A 10649-nucleotide genomic window follows, 5' to 3' on the forward strand; every position below is an offset into this window, starting at 1 on the left:
AGTCTGACATATGCTATGAATCTAAACTGTTAAAACTGCAGGTATTTATTTCATAAATCGACCCAGCGTCATCCGGGTTAGGGGTTGGTCTGGCCAGGGGGTAGACCATCTAGTTAAATAAAGGTTAAAAAGAGATTTGCTCAGTGATTCTGCTCAATGTGCTCATCTCTGGATATAGCATAGGGGTCTATTGCTGAAGTCCGCAATTTATTATTTATTTAACTAGGCAAAAGTGAATAGGGAATTAATGAAACATGGGATAAATCACAAGAGATCAATCACTGGGTCCAAGCCAAGTTTGAACTAAGACATTTATTACACATATACAACAAAAAACATTCCCTATCCCTCTCAGTTATTTTTCTTCTTCACAACATGAGCGCAGTCATATTTTCCCCTGACCACAGTCAGCTTGACACCTGGCAGGTCCTGTGTCCTGCCCCCCTGCACCAGCACTACATTGTGCTCTTGGAGGTTGTGTCCCTCCCCGGGGATGAAGACCACTGCCTCCTTGCCGTTACTCAGGCGGACTCTGGCACATTTACGGTTGGCCGAGTTTGGCTTCTTGGGTTTCCGGATCATTGTCTTCAGGATCACTGCCTTCAGCTGGGGGCGGCCGAACATGGCGCTGACGCTCGGGGGAGGGGGGGACGGCTTCCCCCGGCGATGCATCTGATTCAGAGTAGCCATAGTTCTGGAGAGGACAGGTCCGGACCATTGGGAGACAGACTGAGACACTAGTAGGGTACAATGAGTGAGTAAGAGATCTGCTCCAACTTCTAATGTTGAGAGTAAACTGTAAACATAACAGCTCGTGTGGGCCTAAACAAGATGCTGAGGATATTCTGAAGTAGGGATAGTCAATCTTCATTGCAAAGGAGTAGTGAGTGTGCATAATTTTGCTGCAGCCAAAGCAGTACAATTCAATTTAGAAGTTTATAATCTGCTCTTCAATAAAAAATAATTTTAGTCTAATCAGCTGTGCTTCCACACACTGGCCCTCACAAGGTAAGATTCCCTACCTCTGTAGGTCTGAAGTCAAGAGCATGGATGTCAAGCCTCTGTGCTTGCGTGTCTTTTTGGTTTCACTATCCTTGTGGGGACCAGAAGTCCTCACAAGGATAGTAAAACAAGACAGATTCAGACAAGTGTGGGCATTTCACCAGTCCCCACAAGAAAAAAAATGTTATTTTAGGGTTTAGAGTTTGAGGTTAAGGAAATATGACTTTGAACGGGAATCAATCGTCTGGTCCCCACGATAGTAAAACAAACGTGTGTAATATGACTATATTGTATTATGTGCCATTAAACTGACGCATATATCCAAAGCAACTTAGTCGTGCGTGCATACATTTTTCAGTGCGTGTGCAAAATAGGCAGGCATGATGAAGTTACCTTGCATTAGTGATGTCAACATTGGTCTCAGACTCCACAATGACGCCATCCCTGCAAAATAGGCATATATAGGATTGAGGGGAACCTGTCTGTGTCACATTGTTAACCTTGCAGCTAACCCTACCATTTAGTCAAAAGCCATGCTCTACAGTATTTTCAAATCGTACTTGTTTATTTTCAGTTCCTGTCCAAGGTCAAACCACCGACGTGTGTCTTTAAAATATATATAACAACTTTTAATAGGAAAAATAAGAAAGCGTGACTGCTCTCACGCGTATGACCGCAGGAAGTATTTTACATTTTCTTCCGTATTGAGTGCGACGGCTTCCGTTGCAGATTTTTGTAAGAGCACTACTGCCACCTACTGGCCGGTTACACAAAAAAAACACAAAAAAACACCATGCACATGAGTTGGCCAGAGGATAAGACTATGATTTTGGATCTGATGTCGAACATTTTCTAAACAAGCCCCAAGGTATCCTATGTTTTAGAATCCCTGAAATAGGGGTGTGCTGGAGCTGGAGGGTAAACCAAAGATGACAGATCAGGCATCTCACTAGTTCCTTATATTTGATATAATTCTTTGTCCATGTTTATAATTGACAGGAAGAAAATAATCTAACAGTTGAGAACCACCACAGGTAGCCTATTGTATACGTTTTTTTGCCAGGTGGATATAATTTCTTCACATCCATCTACGAGAAAGAGAGGGGAGGCGTTGTTTGTGTGTGAATGTCTATGTACAGTGCCTTGCGAAAGTATTCGGCCCCCTTGAACTTTGCGACCTTTTGCCACATTTCAGGCTTCAAACATAAAGATATAAAACTGTATTTTTTTGTGAAGAATCAACAACAAGTGGGACACAATCATGAAGTGGAACGACATTTATTGGATATTTCAAACTTTTTTAACAAATCAAAAACTGAAAAATTGGGCGTGCAAAATTATTCAGCCCCTTTACTTTCAGTGCAGCAAACTCTCTCCAGAAGTTCAGTGAGGATCTCTGAATGATCCAATGTTGACCTAAATGACTAATGATGATAAATACAATCCACCTGTGTGTAATCAAGTCTCCGTATAAATGCACCTGCACTGTGATAGTCTCAGAGGTCCGTTAAAAGTGCAGAGAGCATCATGAAGAACAAGGAACACACCAGGCAGGTCCGAGATACTGTTGTGAAGAAGTTTAAAGCCGGATTTGGATACAAAAAGATTTCCCAAGCTTTAAACATCCCAAGGAGCACTGTGCAAGCGATAATATTGAAATGGAAGGAGTATCAGACCACTGCAAATCTACCAAGACCTGGCCGTCCCTCTAAACTTTCAGCTCATACAAGGAGAAGACTGATCAGAGATGCAGCCAAGAGGCCCATGATCACTCTGGATGAACTGCAGAGATCTACAGCTGAGGTGGAAGACTCTGTCCATAGGACAACAATCAGTCGTATATTGCACAAATCTGGCCTTTATGGAAGAGTGGCAAGAAGAAAGCCATTTCTTAAAGATATCCATAAAAAGTGTCGTTTAAAGTTTGCCACAAGCCACCTGGGAGACACACCAAACATGTGGAAGAAGGTGCTCTGGTCAGATGAAACCAAAATTGAACTTTTTGGCAACAATGCAAAACGTTATGTTTGGCGTAAAAGCAACACAGCTCATCACCTTAAACACACCATCCCCACTGTCAAACATGGTGGTGGCAGCATCATGGTTTGGGCCTGCCTTTCTTCAGCAGGGACAGGGAAGATGGTTAAAATTGATGGGAAGATGGATGGAGCCAAATACAGGACCATTCTGGAAGAAAACCTGATGGAGTCTGCAAAAGACCTGAGACTGGGACGGAGATTTGTCTTCCAACAAGACAATGATCCAAAACATAAAGCAAAATCTACAATGGAATGGTTCAAAAATAAACATATCCAGGTGTTAGAATGGCCAAGTCAAAGTCCAGACCTGAATCCAATCGAGAATCTGTGGAAAGAACTGAAAACTGCTGTTCACAAATGCTCTCCATCCAACCTCACTGAGCTCGAGCTGTTTTGCAAGGAGGAATGGGAAAAAATGTCAGTCTCTCGATGTGCAAAACTGATAGAGACATACCCCAAGCGACTTACAGCTGTAATCGCAGCAAAAGGTGGCGCTACAAAGTATTAACTTAAGGGGGCTGAATAATTTTGCACGCCCAATTTTTCAGTTTTTGATTTGTTAAAAAAGTTTGAAATATCCAATAAATGTCGTTCCACTTCATGATTGTGTCCCACTTGTTGTTGATTCTTCACAAAAAATACAGTTTTATATCTTTATGTTTGAAGCCTGAAATGTGGCAAAAGGTCGCAAAGTTCAAGGGGGCCGAATACTTTCGCAAGGCACTGTATGTGGTTCTGTGTAGAGCAGAAGAAGTAGCAAGCGGATGCAAAGCGAGAGAGAAGAGAACAGGGGGATAGATGAGTATGAGGTAAATTACTCATAAGGAGATGGTTTTCATGAGTGAGGTACGACTGAATGAACAAGAGAACACAGATGTGTGAAAGAGGGAAGATGAAAGGAAAAAGTGAATGGCTTGAATGGATGAGTGGGAGGGAAGGGAGAGGTAGAGAGATAACAAGTGAGAGGGTGGGAGGGAAAAAAATGCAAGTCCGTCCTTCTTGTATGTCTTCCTATCCTTTTATCGCTCTCCTGTTTTTCTCTAATTTAGGTTCAGTCTATTTTCGTCCCTCTTCAATTTTCACAAGAATGGAAGGGCAGGAAGGATAGAATGAGAGAGCATTAGAAGTATGAACCTCTTTCATAGAACTCAGCAGCGCCAAGTGGGTGCAAAGGGCCAGGAGGGTGGATGGTATTTGAGAATGAGGTTAATTTAATATCATTCTAGTTAATATATTAAAGGGTGCATCTGCCTTCCCAGAAGAGTGGAAGTTGTTATAACAGGAATGGGGGCCCCTTCTCCATGTTAATGCCCACGATTTTGGAATGAGATGTTCGACAAGCAGGTTTCCACGTACTTTTGGTCAGTGTATATGTGTTGTGATAATTGTATTTTGCTCTATATCCTGTTAGCTCATATGCCTTGACACCGCAATATATAGGCCTAAGGCTGAGACAATAAGAATACACAGTGGCAGAATAGATTCAACCACAGCTTTGTTTCATCACAAAACCAGAGAACAATATCTGTCCGGTGAAGTCCACAAAACATTGCATGTAACAAACAGTTATATGACCTACAACATGGTCAAGCAAGTTAATGTTTACATTTTCAGACTACTAAACCAGTATTGATTCAGAACCACAGAGTTACCGCAAGCCGCAAAGATAACAGGCACTGTCTCCACTCCACCAGCAACATTTAAACGTCAACATTTCAACATCATCTAATCACCTATGCTTAGTCTAATAGTGTCAACTAAAAGATATCAAAAACAATTTAGTCCAATCAACATAAGCTAAATATGATGTGGCTGTTCATGGTAGCATACTGATTTCTGTCTGCCTGTGTGTGTGTGTGTGTGTGTGTGTGTGTGTGTGTGTAATGCATGCACATTCAAGCCTGTTGCACAGTATGGGATGCTGATTGTTCCCCATAGTCAAGATTGTGTGACAGGCGTCACAATGTACCTCAGAAGTGTCCCTGACTCTCATCACACAATAGAGACCAGAGAATGGTGGAGAGAGGAAAGTCTGGCAGATGGGCTATTTACAGAAATACAGTGTCTAATTCCTCAGTAAGACACAAAGACTTAAAAAAACAGAGATTTTAATTTGCTTTTGATTGGTATCCAAATGCATGGACAACTATAAACAACACATAATGTCCATCACTTATATTAAATATACTAGCTAATGTACTAGATATATCAGTTTCTGATTTATTTATTTTATCAGAAAATGTACAATATATGAATGTACAGCATATATTATCGGTACACTGGTAATACACACTTTTCACTCCACTTTTAGTCATATAAAAAAAAAAATATTAAATAGATCAGACAAACACAGTATGCGAAGAGCACATATGCTGAAAGACAACCCATCATGATTTTCAAACCTAAATGCATCCTTTCAACAAAATAAGGCCCTAGTCAACCAACATGTAAATCAGTGTATAAACAAGCACTGCATCTTTATAGATAAAACCAAACAAAATTGTTGTGGTATGATACATTTGTGCGATGTGATCTTGTGTGCTCAAATATGCCTTCTTCCTCACCATGAGTGAATTTAAATATGGCACTTTAAATGACCTCTCATGAGGTTACTTAACAATAAAATCAATTCAAAGTAATGCATGTACAACTGAATCAGCAGAAAACCTTATTATACAATATTGGATTTTAAGTATCCGAAATATGGATAGGAGAATTTATTTTTCACCTTTCTGAAGATTTTTTTTAATACATTTTGCACATTCAGCTTTTACAGGAAAAGCTGCATCTTAAAATATGACAATATGCCATACTGAATAAAGTAAGTCACAGACTTATTTTAAAACGCAGGGTCACGCAGGCTTCCATCTGAAATGAAAGAAAACAACAGAGAAGCGTTAGTTAATTTAGTTCAGCAACCAGTATTATTCACACTGAATTCTTAGTAGTCTCATGCATCTTATACTGTAACATTGAAATATCTGATGAGACAATGAAAACAAATGTATGTGCCAGTAATATAGCCTGCTATCTTATATTAACACATGAGCATGACAAATATGGCCCCTTACCTTGGTGAAAACTTTGTGAATGCATGGTTGAGTGGGAGTTGATACAACTCAGGTTGTTACCCCAAGACGGGGTGAAAGAGGCATCTGCCTCAAACAGAGGTCCCATGTCACCCAGTTCCTCCAGAAAGGACTGGGCATTGGGCAAACCAATGGTGGGGGCCGGATGGACCAAGGCAGAGGCACCCTCCTGGAAGGCTGTGAGAACGATGGCTGATGATGGTAGTGAAGATGGAGGCTCCTCTGACACCTCCATATCCATCACCCTGATGACCATCAAAGCTCCACCCACTGCCAAGCAGTTACACTGCGTTGACTGGACGCTACAGAAATGGTTGACACCGATTGAAGACTCACCCTCGATGAGGCTGGGGTTACACCTGCTCACTGGAGTGAGTGGTGAGCAAGGGGGGGAGGAGTTCAAAGAGGAGGAAGAGGGAGAAGAGGAGCATGAAGAGCGGGACAAAGGGAACGATGAGAGCGCCTCAATTAGGCTCTCAAGTAATATACTCTCCTCATACAGAGAGATATCCTCTCGGCTACGGGGCGGGTCTAGCCCCCTCCAGGGCTGGCACTCACCTCCGCAAGGAGGAGAGAAACTCTGGGATGTGGCCTGAAGGCTGGGTGAAGTCAAGGTGGATGGGGTCACTCCGGGTAGAAGCGGGTCACAGCAAAATCCCTCAGCTAAAGAGCTAATATATTTAGCCAAGAGAGAAATGTCTTCATTCTCCCTCTCCTGCTCTCTGTCTATGGAGAGGAAGGAGCAGGGCGGGTGTGTGGGTGATGCCGCTGGGGTAAGGAGGAGCTCATTCAAAGGGCCACAGGAGGGCTTGTGGGAAACATCCACATACAAAGGCCCCATAATCTGTGGCAGGCTCATGATGGAGCATTCATCTCCCCCAAAACTATCAGTGGTGGGGGGCAGCTTTCTATGAGGCTCTGCTGGGAAAAACAGCTCAGGATGATCAGAGGAGAAGGCCTGGGAGAAGGCTGGTGTTCTGAGTGCTGAGGTAATAATTTCATGGGCCATTGGGCATGACACAGCTGCATTGATGTGAACTAAACTGAGTTGCAGTTGCTCCCCAAAAGGAAAACTGCCACTTTCAAGATGAGGGGTATACGGGGGAGTGCATGCAAGCTCCCCAATCTGTTGAGGGTGGGGCATAGTAAGAGGGGCAAGGGGCTCGGTGAGGGAGGAGGGGAGAGGGTCTGAAATATTGGTTAGAGATTGAGAGGTTATTCTCTGAGACAGAATATCAGACTCAGGATCAGTCAGTGAGGCAGGAGGGTACACAGTGGTTGGCCCAACAGAGAGATGGCTGGACTTTGGTTTCCACTGGTGTTGTCCTCCATGTGTCTGCGGGAAGTTCTCCTCATCCAGAGATGACAGGCTGGACCGAGGACCATAACCAAATGGCTGCATGGGCTCCTCACAAGCGCTCACACCAGACGTGGCATGGCTGAAGTCTAACGAATGTGCAGACAGGCCACTGCCGCTGAAGACCTGGTCTGGACTAGACAGGCTCTGGCCAGAACCCAAATACCCAGGGAACTGGTTCTGCTCCAAACACAGCTGCTGGCGTATTGACCACGCCTCTGACTCACTGAGAGAAAGAGGAAAAGAGACTATCATTATTTGGATCTCACAGATATTGTATATATTGTATTATATCTATTGTATGGTATATATTGTATTGTATCTATTGTATTGTATCTATTGTATGGTATATATTGTATAATATATATAGTATTGTATTGTATCTATTGTATGGTATATATTGTATAGTATATATAGTATTGTATTGTATCTATTGTATGGTATATATTGTATAATATATATAGTATTGTATTGTATCTATTGTATGGTATATATTGTATAGTATATATAGTATTGTATTGTATCTATTGTATTGCATCTATTGTTAAAGGTTGGAGAGTACACAAATGGCATATGACAAGTGTAGCTGTGGTACCTGATGATGTAGTTGTGGCAGCTGATGGGGTGTTCTCCATTGTTCAGCTGGAGGACCATATAGAGCCAGACCCAGGAGTGGTCTGCTGTTTCCACCTGCAACACCATCTCCACCTGCCGCTCCCCTCCTTCATTTACTGCAGAGACAGAAACATTCCCATGTTCACATCTGCTTACTTGTCTGTCTTCCTCATGTGTGTGTACCAGTGGAGGCTGCTGAGCGGAGGACTGCTATTGATAATGTCCGGAACGGAGCGGATGGAACGGCATCAAACACAGGGAAACCATATGTTGGATGTATTTGATACCATTCCACTGATTACGCTCCAGCCATTACCACGAGCCCGTCCTCCGCAATTAAGGTGCCACGACCTCCTGTGGTTTGTATTATTGGTTGTGTTGGCGTGTATGTTAAGTGGCTGTGGTGCAATAGTCTGGTTGGGTAGTTGTGTTATTGTGGCTGTACTCACATATGATATGGTGCTGTTCAGAGGCATGGGAGAGGTCCCTGGGATGAACCAGGCTGTACCAGGAGCGAGAGCGTAGAGATTCCACATCATAGCCCAGGTACACACTCACACTGGAGGGAAAGGGGATGACAGAGTTGATAACATACCCCATGTTCTCATGCCTATACACAATTCAAAGTGTTAGAATGAACCAGGCTTATTCTTACCTGTCCTGCGCGTCCCAAAGCCTCATGTCCCTGTTGTGTTGAGAGTGGAAACAAGCAAGCAGGAAGGCGTGCTCAGGGGGTGGGGTGAAGGGGGCACTCTTGGCGATTGTGAGGTTATACGTTTTTGTCTTCAGAGGGGTACAGAAACACACCCATACTGGGTTGGAGGTCCAGTAATTAGAGACAGGGCAAGGTGGGGTGAGGCAGCGAGCTCTGACCAGCATCAACTTGTTCCCTGCACCTTGCCGCCGGATGAACTTTGTGGTATTGAAGCGACATCGAAATAACCTGTCTAGAGGAGGATAAAATAGAGGTGTAAATTGATGTACATTGAAGTGATCTGTTGTAATTATAAGAATGGGTAAGCATTTGAGTAATAATGGTATGTCTACCTGTATCAGTAGTGGTCATTGGTAGACCTGCAATGTTGCTCCTCATGACGTAGTGGTCCATAGGATTGATGATATCATACACACTGTCACTCTGGGCAACCAGGTCCACCTGAATGAGAAAAACAAGTTGAGTGATATTGAATGGGACTTTCATAGGCCTATGTACAAATACTTTCAGTGTATGGTTTGTCAAAGTAACAACAGCCACCAGTTTGTAGCTTAGGCTACTCACCATACAATGCCCGAGGTGGTCTACGACGTTGTCTGATAGATACAGAAGCTTTCCGTCGCTTGTTAGGAGTAGCATGAAACCTGACAATTCGTGCATCAGCCCCGAGAGCTCGTGAAAAGACATGAAGTCCATGGTCTCGTCTTGAAGAGCGTCTGGTTTTGGCAGCGAAAAGAAGAGGTCTAACGTTAGTTGTGAATATCGTCACTAACACAAAGAAGCACATAAGACATTCTAGTATTTGCATTTTATTCACTTGGGATCGTGTTCATACTAAAATGTTATGCCTCAAACTGGTTGGAGTCACACGCACTCTTTACTCACAGCAACAAGACTACAACGGACAGCGCCAAACATTTTCAACACCTCGGACAGCAAAATACTTGTAAGGCCATTATGTAAAAAATTGAACTATAGCCAAATAATAAAGTAATAGATCAACTTCTGATTTACAGTGCATGATGTGCGGCAGTAGTTGTCGACCATTCACGTTAAACTGAAGTGCACCTGGTGACAAAAACCACAAGAGCAAAAGCATGCTTTCCCTATTAGCCTAATCACACTTAATGTGAACATATTTCAAAGAACAAAAAGGTTGAACCTACCTTGAACGAAGAATACTGACTTTCTGGTGTACATGCAGGCAAGTGACATGATGTGTAGGTAGGAGAGTCGAGCTTTGTCAGTATCGGAGATGGGCAACAGTTCCTGTAGGTTCCGAATCTCTGCGTTGATCTGGTCCCTCCGAGCCTTCGATGCTCCTTTTGTGGACCGATACATTGTCGCGTGCCTGTCTGAAACAGGTGTCTGCTCAGAGTTTGGAAGGTTTGTAGAGACGGGGTGTTGTTCTGCCTCTTCACTTCATCTTCATTAGAACGTTATAACTTGACATCTGAATTGTTAAAATGAGAATGACTAGTTTAATAGCTGCGTTTGCATTGTCAATTAATTGTAATTAGCCTCTGTCCGTTTTTATTATCCGGTTGCTCTCCCCGGGGGCAGACGGCTGTTAGGGTTACTGTCTATGTTGACTAGTTGTGTCGTGATAATAAAGTCCATGAACGAGGATATTCTTTATATAGGCTGATGGTGGGGTGGAGAGGTGGTTGAGCAACCATAAGTATGAATATAATTTGAAAGGAGATGGGGAGGGTTTGATTAGCATTGAGGACCGAATGCTCTCTGTCTCTCTCTCTCTCTCACTCTCACCCTCACTCTCTCTCTCTCTCTCTCTCTCTCTCTCTCTTGCTCTATCAGGTGTCATAGAAAGC

General features: G+C 43.1%; 2 protein-coding genes across 2 annotated transcripts; both read right to left on the reverse strand.

The window, feature by feature from the left end:
- Positions 1–297: 297 nt before the first annotated feature.
- LOC110533961 (small ribosomal subunit protein uS12m) lies at positions 298–1713 on the reverse strand. The gene is made up of 3 exons (XM_021618559.3): positions 1563–1713; positions 1396–1446; positions 298–737 (listed from the first exon to the last, which is right to left on the reverse strand). The coding sequence occupies exons 2-3, from the start codon at positions 1442–1444 to the stop codon at positions 352–354; spliced, it is 435 nt and encodes a 144-aa protein (XP_021474234.1). The 5' UTR covers positions 1445–1446; positions 1563–1713; the 3' UTR covers positions 298–351.
- A 4355-nt stretch (positions 1714–6068) lies between these two features.
- On the reverse strand, positions 6069–10261 carry LOC110533962 (neuronal PAS domain-containing protein 4B-like). Its single transcript, XM_021618560.3, has 7 exons — positions 9984–10261; positions 9382–9533; positions 9150–9258; positions 8758–9049; positions 8552–8661; positions 8083–8218; positions 6069–7713 (listed from the first exon to the last, which is right to left on the reverse strand). Exons 1-7 carry the CDS (start codon positions 10156–10158, stop codon positions 6069–6071), a joined length of 2619 nt encoding a protein of 872 aa, XP_021474235.3. The 5' UTR covers positions 10159–10261.
- Positions 10262–10649: the final 388 nt, after the last annotated feature.

Source organism: Oncorhynchus mykiss, chromosome 10 (genome assembly GCF_057628025.1).
Source record: "Oncorhynchus mykiss isolate SJ-2025 chromosome 10, ASM5762802v1, whole genome shotgun sequence".
NCBI classification, from domain to species: Eukaryota; Metazoa; Chordata; class Actinopteri; order Salmoniformes; family Salmonidae; genus Oncorhynchus; species Oncorhynchus mykiss.